Source organism: Corylus avellana, chromosome 6 (genome assembly GCF_965113065.1).
Source record: "Corylus avellana chromosome 6, dhCorAvel1.hap1.2, whole genome shotgun sequence".
NCBI classification, from domain to species: domain Eukaryota; kingdom Viridiplantae; phylum Streptophyta; class Magnoliopsida; order Fagales; family Betulaceae; genus Corylus; species Corylus avellana.
Genome location: NC_142495.1, coordinates 5,357,957 through 5,370,238, shown reverse-complemented (window position 1 = coordinate 5,370,238; position 12,282 = coordinate 5,357,957). Strand labels below are relative to the sequence as shown.

The 12,282-nt window shown below is 33.9% G+C and overlaps 1 protein-coding gene and 1 pseudogene across 4 annotated transcripts; both read right to left on the bottom strand.

The window, feature by feature from the left end:
* Nucleotides 1–978: 978 nt before the first annotated feature.
* LOC132187155 (helicase with zinc finger protein) lies at nucleotides 979–7,291 on the bottom strand. Of its 4 annotated transcripts, none has more exons than XM_088517810.1 (10): nucleotides 7,092–7,291; nucleotides 6,902–6,972; nucleotides 5,556–5,742; nucleotides 4,612–4,767; nucleotides 4,368–4,473; nucleotides 3,932–4,114; nucleotides 3,220–3,385; nucleotides 2,545–2,870; nucleotides 1,938–2,027; nucleotides 979–1,460 (listed from the first exon to the last, which is right to left on the bottom strand). In XM_088517810.1, the coding sequence occupies exons 3-10, from the start codon at nucleotides 5,568–5,570 to the stop codon at nucleotides 1,393–1,395; spliced, it is 1,110 nt and encodes a 369-aa protein (XP_088373936.1). In that variant the 5' UTR covers nucleotides 5,571–5,742; nucleotides 6,902–6,972; nucleotides 7,092–7,291; the 3' UTR covers nucleotides 979–1,392. The 4 variants fall into 4 exon arrangements, with proteins under 4 accessions (XP_088373936.1, XP_088373937.1, XP_059457339.2 ...); XM_088517811.1 differs by having other exon boundaries at nucleotides 5,556–5,706; XM_059601356.2 differs by having other exon boundaries at nucleotides 6,902–7,291.
* LOC132188919 (U2 spliceosomal RNA) lies at nucleotides 2,189–2,340 on the bottom strand (annotated as a pseudogene).
* Nucleotides 7,292–12,282: the final 4,991 nt, after the last annotated feature.

Here is a 12,282-nt window from a genome sequence, read left to right as displayed (position 1 = left end):
ACTAACATACACGGATGACTCAGAATAATGCTAAATATCACATTTTCATTCAAATGAAAAAGGGTTTTCCTTTACACTTGTGTGGGGACCCCTTCCACTCATTGCAAAGGTAAAACCTTTCCATGATGAAAATATAGCACCTACCATTACTCTTAATTCATAAAAAGCAAAGTTAAGTGGTCCAATCAGCCTTATGCACCATTCACTCAAGAATTTGACTTCACATGAAGAGATTATCTATAATGAGTAATCCTACTTTTTAGCTCATTTATTTCACTTGATTTGACGTGATATGTTTTAAATAATTTTCTTTTTATTTGTTATAAGGAAAAATGTATTTTGAGTCAATGTGATTTGGAGTTTTGGTAAATAGCTCCCTTTTTAAAGTGATTAATCACTCCTGGCATAAGAAAAGAACAAAACGCAAAATAGTTTGTACCTTTAGAAAAGTTGACAAAATTCATTGATGTGCTACACCAACTCTAATCAAAGTGTGACAATTGTCACTTACAATAAAAATTTTAAAAATTACAAAAAAAAAAAAAAAAAAAAAGATTGTATACCACTAGTTAGAAGAAGGAAAAATGGCTTCTTTTTTTTTTTTTTTTTTTTGAAATTTTTTGAAATTTTTTTTTTAAAAAAGGGGTGGTTAGCCACCCTAAATGTGATTTGAAGTGGCTGAGCTACTTTGATGGTTGGCCAAGTCACCCCTGAAACACATGGGGTCAATTGGCCACCCCAATGATTCAAATAAACAGTAAAGATTGCAAGATTATGAGAGAATTCACCGACAATGGTAGACGCAAACATTCGTCTTGCCTTGCAATCTTCACCATTTATTTAATCTCCGGATGCAAGTCAAATCCATACTGAATACCAATTGTGAAGGAAAATACTGAAGAAACCAAACATAGTAGCAAACTGAAATATGTTAAATGGCAAACATGGTAGCCGCCCATTCCACAGATAATAAACAAATTGAGTGAATAACTAAATGCAAGTTATTATCTGTTTTTAGTATAAGAATTCAATCCAACCTGGTTGGTATGTCAGGTAGAACATGGGAAATGGTAGCATAACTGTGGCTTAAAACAGCAATATCCCAACAATGTAGCCAAATACAAGATTACAGATAAATATGGTCCTCAACTTTCTAGATGATAAAAGTTTTCTGAAAAGGTTATTACAAGAAAATCATAACTTGTATTGGCATGACTACTTCCCACTTGCACGCTAATGTAGAGTAAACTAGCTAACTACAATGCTCAAATGTTCAAATTTGTTAATAACAAAACCCCAGAATGGCAAGTAAATGAATGTCAAATTCTTATTCATTAATCCAAACTTTATCCTATCCTAACAAGACTAAAGTGAAACAGGATGCCCTCACCTTTAGGGTTTCTCCTCATCTGATTGAGAGCATGGTGGTCCAGGGACAGAATCAACAAAGAACTCCTCCACTGAAATGAGGTAAAGCAATTAGCGTACAACAAGCAACATGGAGATGACACGTTCAAATTTTAATCACAGAAATCATGGGAGCATTAGGGCACACTTGGACACCCCATTAAACAATTGATATGTGTTACTGCCCATAGACCGAACTTGAAAGAGAACAATAAAATGTACTCGGATACAGAATTTACTAATATTCAGAGTACATCAACCTTGACCAAAATGCAAGCCAGTGCCTGGTCAAACCATGTTTTGAGAGTATGACAAAAGAACTTTCCTTTCCTTGCATGGACACACACACGGTGGATATTGCAATGAATCAATACACCTTTTTGCACACCTCTGATGCTCAAGTTCTATCCTATTGTCATTTAGACATCTATGTATCTTCGAAATGGATAATATGGATCATGTTTGTCCATCACTAATCACCCCAACCATTATAGAAGAACATCAGAAACAAGATATGTAATTTCCATTACCTATATCCTCTTGCTCAGGAGAATCAAGCAAAATTTCTGAGTCTGATGGCAAGAAGGGAGAGCCAGGATAATTACCCAAGGCTCCTAAATCTGCAAAGGGTTGAAGGCAATGGATTAAAAAAAGCATGAAGAGAACCAGAACAGGCTATACAGTATTTAGACCTAAACAAAAGTATATCCATCCATGCATGAAGGATTCTCTTGCCATAATAAAAGAGTAATTATGCTACTCACAAGATATGATATCGTTAATGAGCTAGTATCAAGAAGCAATGCTCAAAAATGTGTATCAATCAATTCCACAATGACTTTATGCTCCTCATTTTTTTTTTTTGATAAGTGATATTAAACTGATAAGAACAGATACTACACTTGATCTTAGCCAAAAGGCTGAGAAAGGTATATTAAACTGACTTTATGCTCCTCATAAAAGGAAGAGAATAATGCAGAGGTCAGATTACTTCAAGAATCTCTAATTTTAGTTGGTACAATTTCCTGCTTTCTTTTAAGAGAAGCTTAATTGCGTTCCTTTTTTATTTCCTAATGTATATTTTGTTCAACTTGTAAGTGCAACCATTTACAGACATAAAGATGAGCTACAACTTACCTCCTAAGTTCGACAAATCTGCTGTTAGATCTGATAAACTGAAATTCCACTGGATCTGATCAAGTGATCTGAAAGAATCCCTGGAATTTCCAGCCCCACCATCTGGTGCTAGTTGCAATCCTACCGAACTCGCCACATCTGATGTAAATGCTGTATCAAGTGCTGATGTGTCTACTCCAATCCCTGATATTTCTGATGCAGTGAAGGGGAAATGGCCACTGGACGCCACTGATGTAGGACTCACAGGCATCTCTGACATGGATGACATAGTGCCGTTTGGCGGAATAATAGGAGCCACATCAGCAGCACTGTTCTCCATCACCATACTACAAGGACAAAAGCTCATTAGCATAACTTCTATCAAGAAAAACAACTTATTTTAGAAAGAAGGAAAACTGGGATTAAGTTTTCATTTATCCAATAAAAAATCCATACATACTGTGTGCAATATTGAGACACATGTAAAGAGGAAAAAATAAACAAAGGATACGAACATGTGACATGAATTACAGATGTAAACAGATCATTGCATCATATGAAACTAATAGTTCATTGGTCAAAAGATTTGAACTTCAAAGAATACAAATAAATTGAAATACATAGCAAACTACAATAAGTTCTGTTACTAAAATAAGTAGTCAATGATAAATGACTTGAAGATCAAGAAGGTCTCACTCATTCCCAGAGTTCATCCGAATGGGATGAAAATTGCTGGGTGCAGGGACACCATTAACCACATGACAGCTTGATATTCCACAGCCCATTGGATCAAGATGGGGTTGACCTGCTGCCGAAATTGTAGGTTGCTGTAGCACGGGGTATCCCATAGGTAAGTTGTTAACTGCACTGCAAACAAGTGGCATTGAATAACAATGACAACAATAATTGAAGAATGGCACATAAGAAGTGTCTAGCTTAGAACCTTTTGCAACACTGAATTTCCATTGATGAAAAAGCTCCATATGAAATCATCAGAACCCACACTTTCAAGTCCAAAGAAACTTTTTAAACCAAAATCCTAAGGAAGCATAATTCGATACTAAAATGAAGAAAATCCAATGGGAATCCCCTTTTATCCACCACATATTCAGGAAAAAGAAGTAAAAAGAAACAGGCACTATCACCACAAAGTTTCCTGAAAAGGAAAGAACCTTTCAAAAATAGTATGTAGAGGATAACCGTTAACACAAGTATCTACCATAATAGGAACTTATTTGAGAAGGCCGAAATAGATAGTCATCAACCAGCAGTCAATTGGTTGGTCTCAGAAACTTCAGTAAGTGGATATACAGAAATAGTCCAAAACCTCACTGTTTACTTTTGCATTGATATAATACTGGTAATTTGTGCTCTAAAACAACCATATGATTGCAAGCTGAAAACGTACCAGGCATGGGATGAATCCCATTCTGTATAGGGGCCAAAGGAACCTTGGGAGCTACCGGATACTTCGTCAGATGATACTGATGCTCAAGCAGATGATTGAACAGGAGGATTTGTTTCTTCAACTTTAGCCTTATATAATAGGCCCTGAAAAAATCAGCATTTTCTTCTTCCAACTTCTGCCATACTGAATGAAATAAATAACAAATAGATAAGACTATCAGATTAAGGTGCTGCTTAATATCTAAGGAAAAACAAAATCAATTATAATACTCCTTTTCTTATTTCAAACACAAAATTACGAAGAGTGATAGCAATATCTCTATTTCAACTTTTCCACTTCATTCACTGTTTTGAGTATATCTATTATAATTAAAAATTATTACTATGACATATAAACAGCAACTTGAAGGCTTATAAATAGGTTTCATGCTGCCTACCAAGAGTTGTGAATCCAGGATCTATCCTTGCACGAGTCAAGAGGGTTTTAACCACCTCCTCTCTATTCATATACAACTGTAGACACCGCTCTATTAGATTCTGGACCTACAACAGCCATTTTGTAGAATTTATCAACACAAAGATGAGAAAGAGATCAGTTGTGACCCATATCAAGAAAATCGGAATAAAAAAAATGAAAAATAAAAAACTATATATATATATATTAGGAATGGGTTGTCTTACAAGTTCAATATCTTGGCGTGAAACTTTTTTGCCATCATTGCTTGAAGTAGATACTGAAGCTGAATCTGTTACAGGAGCCTCAGTTGTGTGATTGTTTGGTTGGTCATCTTGAGACTCATGTGAAACCTGGGTTGAGGATTGTATTTCTTGTTTGCTCTGTGAATCCATAGAAGTTCTTTCATTTTAGTGACAAGATATCTTGAATGCCAGTACTAATAGAAAATCAGGCACAGAAATGCACCACTATTAAGGTTGAAAAGCAAAAGGCAGCTCTCTTTGATTTTTGCAAGGCCAAGTTGATTGATTTTCGTTTCTGATAACAAGTCAGTAAACTGTTTGCCATAATTTCTTATTTACCATAATATGGATGTGTAAAAAGTACATGGATTAATAGAAATTTGTAAATCTAATAAAAACAGCATGCTTAACATCCAACTCATCAAGTTATCATACCATATAAATTTAAATAAACTACATCTACTAGCAAAAGGAGCACCAAGCATGCATGTCCTCCACATGGACATAATTTGCTGAAGCTACAATGGTGTTTCAGAGTTCTGGTGGTGACTGGGGGACAACAATGTGGAAGTACTGGTGGTACCAATTCAATCACCATAGTTCATCATAACAAAGTATCATGGAGGTCTGACTGTAGTTACAAATTTCGCACATCACTCATTTGACACTAAATGATTGTGACATTATTTGGCAACATAATATGAACTACAAAGTGATAGACCTAGTGAATATGAGATTTGAGAAGCAGTGCAAGTATTGATTTGAGCACAAGAGAAGGGGGGGAATCTGGGGATGGCCCTATGATCGCATACAAAATTGACAACTAAAAACTCCATTGAAAAGAAAAAAATAGTAGTAAAAATAAGAATGAGATTTGCATGCTAAAATCCAGAGAGGGAAGCTTTAAGGTGTTATATGAGCATAACCTGCATAGTCTTCATTCTAGCTGAATGCAGGCTGACAACATCTCTTCAAATAGCTCAGGTATTCCCGACTGCAGCTAAGGCTGTCTGAATCACTGAGGACAAGGTGTGGGCATGTATATCTAAATCTCTGACAAATTGAGGCAGGTTTCAACTGACAATCATAAGCTGAACCACTTGCATGAGCACACTACAAACCCCTCAAAATGAAAACACAAATCATCATGAGTTTACCTACATAAAACAAGTTCTCTTCTACTAACAAAATTACATTGACCCAGAATATGGTGCATTTAGATTGTATAGTTCTCCAACAATGAAAGTCATATATCCGTAGATACAAACACCAAAAAAAAAAAAAAAAAAGGAATGCCCTTGGCTGTTGCCGAATCCTCATTTGGATTTTTTTCTCATAATGGATTCTTTGTATGGAAAACATGAAAATTATGATGTCTTTTATCTACCATCTGATCAGAGGGAAAGATGTATAACATTGGTCTGGTAGTGACAAACATACATACGCATAAACTGGTTCATATAGAAAATTTACAATTCAAAAATAAACTCAAACAATTCAAATACTAAAAATACAACAATCTGACCACATCAATTAGAAACAGCCATTTTTCAGGTGGATAAAGGTTGGAACAACTTTCATCACAATTCTCCAATATTCTACACACAATAAAGCACATATTTGGCAGTTGATTTCCACCCTCAACGAACCTAATAAGCATTAATGCTCTGCAAATTGTTAGCAAAGAAAATCCTAAATTAGTTCCTTCTGGAAAATTTGGACTGCGTAATGCAACAGAATTTTTTTTTTCCATAATTCTACCTTGAAAATGTCTTTCCTATCCATCTCTGGTACAATGAAACATGTTCTATGTCATGTAACTCCTCAGACACTACACAGTTATGTTTTTAGTTTTAATAATTCGATTCTTTTTTTTTTTTTTTTTGACAAATGATAGAAGTACTCATAATCCTCTTATACATAAATCTCCACAAATCCAGCGCCAACGGTGGATCGAACTTCAGCCGCAAGGCCATCGTTCAAATAATACAATATCAAAAACAGCAACTATGTACATCCCAACCAAGACCAAGACAAACAAAAGAAAAGAAAATCACAAAATGAAACCAACCAGATCTCAATCACATCCATGAAAATATTGCTATTTACACATCACACACTTAGATAACCATGAAAAACACAAAATAAATCAATTAATTAATTAATTAAGAGTTCTAAGTACCTCAAATTTACAACTCAAACTTACTAAACAGAAACAAAAAAGCACAAGTATAAGAAAGGAAAAAAGATATGAAGATCTGACAAATATTACCTCCGACCCACTTCTTAAATCTCCAACAACAGCGAAGAGAACACTTTATTTCGACGAATTTAGCGACCCAGCTGAATATTCAACGAATATCAAATACGGACGAAGCTCCAGCTTAACATAAATTTCAAGAGAAACAGGAATTTGGAAACTCAAAGGATGGACTGTAACAGAGAGTTCAAGGACTGTTTACCAAAATCCTCCATTGACGCTGAAATGCAGAAAAGTTTACAGTGATATTTGAAGAAGGGAATGATATTTACACCACAACAAAGGCTAGAAAGAAGAACGAGTGGAATTTTTTCTGAGTCAATTGAAATTGTTGCGAGCCTTGCTGTGATATTACAGGAAGCTTGAGAGAGAGAGAGAGACTCTGAAACAGAAACAGAGGGAAATGAAATAAAAAAAAAAAAAAAAATCTCACCAAACTGAGACTGTCTTTTCCTTTGCTTTTATACTTTCTAGTTTCTATATTTTTTTTTTCTTTTCTGGGAAATTTTGAAGTAAACAAAATTCCGACACGGCTAAATCGGCTTCATCGCTGTTTCGGCTTCGACAGAGCGCATCTGAACCATAGGACTTCTAGTTTCTGTCTTAATAAGTCATCACGAGACTTGCGTGATGGGATGGTCCCGATCGTCTTATTAATTTGGAATAATTATGTAAATCCGAAATTAATTTTTTTAATACAAACATAAAAATAAATCTATAAATGTGCCATTCTAAATTACTCCATAAATTTCAAAATTATACTTTTTAATTAATCTCTTTGTGTGCTTTTCCTTCAATATACATATATATATATATATATATATATATATATATGTGTGTGTGTGTGTTGGTAAAAGGGGGTGTGTACGAGAAAATGTGAAGGCTTTTTCAAAGAAAAGCCGTAGCTTTCGGTGGATGATATTCTAATGGAGTCAAATGAGACAGAAGAATAGAAGATGGATAGATCTAGGTTGCCTTGAGGTGTTTTTGGTGAAAAATCAAAGGTGGGAAAAAAAAAAGGTTATGAACTTTTTTGTTAGATTGTAAAAATGTCTATTTTTAGGCATTTAACAGTGTTAAACTAATAAATAGTGGTTTTTAAGGTTTTAGAGCCTTTGGAGGCCCTATAGGAAGTAAAAATGTAGATTTTTGAAAGTAGGAATGAAAATTTTTGACCGTAGGAGACGGTGAATATTTTACCGTTTTGACATTGTGCAAACTGTTAAAATTATGTCATTCAGGCAATGGTCAAGACTATTCTAACACAAATTAGAGGTTTGCCCCAAGAGGTAACTTAATCAGCTGGGGACCACACCTTATGAAGCAGAAGTTACTAATTTGAATCTCTCATCTTCCTCTTGTGTGAACGTGTCAAAAAAAAGATAATAGAAGTCTGAACCAATGTAACGATTTCTACCGCTTGAACAATGCTTAGACATAATACAGACAAAACTAGAGTTTACTTGGTGCTTGGTAGACAAGGTTTTTACACCTTAGAAATCCAATCAATCATAAAATACATTGCAAGCGAGGGAAACAAGTACCTTGAGCTTCACGAAAGGTGAGTAAACTCAAGTAAAACCCTAAATAATGATTTTTTTTTAGTATGCTCATTTTAATATAAAATGTGCATCTTTTGTATTGTCATGAAATGCTTTGTGACTTGACATTGTGAACTTTGAGCTTTTTAGTTAAAGCTAAATTAATTTTACAAAATGAAGAACTTTGTGACTCTCAATGCTAGTTTTACATTCATGAAAAATGAAATAATAATACACTTATTATAACATAGCTACCTTTGTTAAATAATGTGAAATTCATTGTAAAATAAATTTATAGCATATGCATACTAGACTATACAAATTAACCTTATGCCCCAATTGTTTTGAGGAGCAAGTTTTACCCTAGATTCGAAGGCTTTTGTGATCGGCACACCATCAACAAGGTGGGACACCCTTTGCTACTTCTTTAGTTTAAACATAAATTTTCCCTATTACAAAATATCCAAAATTCAAATATGACAAGAAAATAATTCAATAGCTAGCATCAATGAAATGTATTCAAATTTACGGTTGGGAAAAGAAGTTCCTATAATTTAAAAATAAAAAATAAAAAATAAAAAAAACATAGGGTGTCTCGTTTCTGGTCAACTTGAGAGTGGCCGAACCACTTCTCAGATGGCCATGGGGTGGTTTGGCCACCCCTAAAAAAAAAATGTGGCCATTTGCGGTGGTTGTCAAACCACCCCCCTCTGACTTGCGCGCTTGGGCTAATCGAGCAATCCAAGGGTTTTTTCTTCAGTTTTTAGTTGTTAGATTTTTTTTTTATTATTATTGGGAACATTGTGGCAATCCAAAGTTTATGTGAGATATTATAATTAGGTAGCAGCTTGAGATGAATCAAAATCAATTGTTAGACACTAATATATATATATATCAATGGTTAGATGGACAAAAATAAAATCAATATGCTTATTTTTCTTTGTGATTACGGAAAATTTCCCATCCTGAATGGACTTTGGTTGCAAGTTGCAACTACCCAATAGGAAAATACCTGCAGGCAGAGATATAGGTCATTATGACAACCTCAGTTGTAGAAAAGGGTTGCTCTGAATCAGGCAAATTATGAGGTGCATTTGCTCACATTTCTTTATCAGGGAGTGTAAGAAAATGACAAGAGTCGTATAATGCAAATCCAACTTCTGACCTGCACAGCATACTGAATAATTGTTATTATCATATTACTTTTCTTTGGTTTCAGGCCCACTCACCCTGTGGTCCACCTTCCAAAAATGTTTATCCCATCTGCATCCTTCACTAAAATCGGATCTTCTAGATATTATTTTGAGTGTACACTCATTTTCTTGCGCCTATAGGAGACTTATACTCCAATAAGGACCCATCTTATATTCAATGGTAGTTTTAAAAGTTATTTTTTTGTGTAAAAAAGTGAGTAAATATAACATTACTTTTACTTAGGATTGTAATCGAGCCGAGCCAAATCGAATTTGAACATTTCAGAACCGGCTCGTTTAAGGAGTCTTCTAAACAAGCAAAACTTCAAAACCTGTGTCCGAACTCAGCTCGTTAGACACAAACTCTGACTCGAGCTCTCCAAATACACTGTGGCAAGCATAATTGGGCTCGGCTCAGACTCAAGCTCGAGCTAGAACCAAATTTATTCAAAAGTTTGCTTACATAAGAGATAGAGACGAGGTGAGATCAAGTTACTAAAAATCGTACAATGTGAGATAGCAGCAGCAAGCAAGAGAGAGAGAGAGGCAGGCTTGTCTAAATTAGGGTTAATTGTGAAGGAAAGTATAAGAAAATGCTGAAAAATTAAAATTAGGGAAAAGTAAAGGTTGCGGTGGACAATTTGAAGGAGAGCTTGAGCATTCAAAGACCATGTGTTAAGAGATAACAAATGAAAAGGAGTTAAATTGAATTAACTCACTTGTATAATGTATAATGTGATTCTCACGTGTATTTTGAAATACACGAGTTTTGCCGAGCTTTACATGAGTAGCATATTAAATTAATTAATATTCAATTCGGTATATTAAATTAATATTCATTTAAAATAATATGAGTATTTCAATCAATTTAATAAATTGAATTATATATAATTCTTTTAATTCAGTTTAGAAACAACCCAAACCAAGGTTGTAAAGCAGCATCCTCCGAGTATTACAGTTTTTCTTTTAGTGTGTATATGATATATTCACATCTTGAATGCTTAGAAATTTTAAATAATTACTTATATTGTTTTTTTTTTTAATTGACGATAATTGATACATGTTAATCAAATAACTCAATAGTCTCCTAATTTCAAAATTCCAATAAATATGACCTTTATAATCATAAAATGTAATATCTTACACAACAAAAAATTGGATAAAATAAAATAAATTCATAATTCATAGCTGATAAACTGATAAAGTTTGAAATTCTCCCCATGCTTTAATGGAGGCTTTAGAATTTGTAAGCTGGCTCGTGAGCCGTCACGAGCCAAGCATGCACTGACATGACCTGACATGTCACCAAATTTAAGGCATTAAATGAAACGATTTAAATAATTAAGCACCAAAAAAGAGCAAATTAGATTAATGGAAATGAAAAAAAAAGATTAATGGAAATGTTCCAATCAACCGACGACACGTATGACATTTTTGTTTCCATGTACGAGAAGAGTGAGTCACACACACATATCTTGACAATTTTGTCAACGTGGCGGCCAGTCATGCTAGGCTGAAGGAAGTACACGTGTCAGAAATGTAGCGGCGGATCGTGGCGTGCGAATGGCCGTTTATAGCATTTGGGCTGTGGGGTCAAATATAAGGAAAAGAAAAAGGAACGACTTTCAAAATTCCCGCTAAGATTGATATCTTCGGCGCTTGTTCCCTTCCTCGCTTCTGAAAGGCCTTCCTCAACTTGTCCCACTACGATGGGATGGCCCATAATTTTCTTTTTGATATTCATATACTTGATTAATTATTGAAAAACTACATTAAACATTTCTTCTACTTCATTTTATTTTATAAAATATTATTAAATTGGTTCTTAGACTCATATCAAATTAATCCTTAAGAGTAACAAAATTATTGAATTGCAACTACTACAATTGTTGATGAAAACAAAGATGTTGCAGCTAGAGTAGTTGATTGTGGTCGCCATTTCAAGCATATTTGTTTGGTAAAAAATTATAAAATTATTTTTTTTTTATTTTTTTTTAAAAAAAATTAAAAATAATCAAACGCTCTTTTAAGAATAACTTAAAAATAAAGTTTTTTTCTTAAAATCTCATTTTAAGTTTAAAAGTTTTATTTTCTAACGCAATTTTCAAACATGTTCTTAGGTAGGCCAACATCTCTCTTTTTTATTTTGTTTAGTTTATTGTAATTTTTTAATTTAATTAGAGAATTATAATTTTGAAATGATTCCATAAAAAATAAAAAAAATAAAAAAATTGACAGAATTTAAGAGCTCTAAAATAGGCGGAACAAGAAATTTAATTTTAAGGATGCCTATATAAAATAATAAAAATAAAAAAAGTTAAAAAAAAAAAAACTTGGGCCAAAATAATAAAAAAAGACCTAAAATATTTGTTCTCTAACAAAGTTAAGAGAGCCCCTACTATCAAGTCCATCCTGATAACACCACTTTTACAGCCTCTAATTATTATGTGACACATCATTAATTTAAGAAAAATGTAAAAAAAATAAAAGTGAGAACAATCATACCAAATCAGAGAAAAAAAACCCATAGCCGGCAAGACCCACGCCAGAGTGGGTCTGGCCAGCGATGAATGCATCAAACCTCGGCGGCCATGACTCGCCTCAAAACTCATTTTTAATGTCTCGAAACCCATTTCTAATGTTTCAAAACTCGTTTTTT

Coding starts and splice junctions, on each gene's coding strand:
- LOC132187155 (XM_059601356.2), bottom strand. Junction 4,115..4,367: donor TCCTGGATTCACAACTCTTG/GTAGGCAGCATG, acceptor TATTTCATTCAG/TATGGCAGAAGTTGGAAGAA. Junction 2,871..3,219: donor CGGATGAACTCTGGGAATGA/GTGAGACCTTCT, acceptor TTGTCCTTGTAG/TATGGTGATGGAGAACAGTG.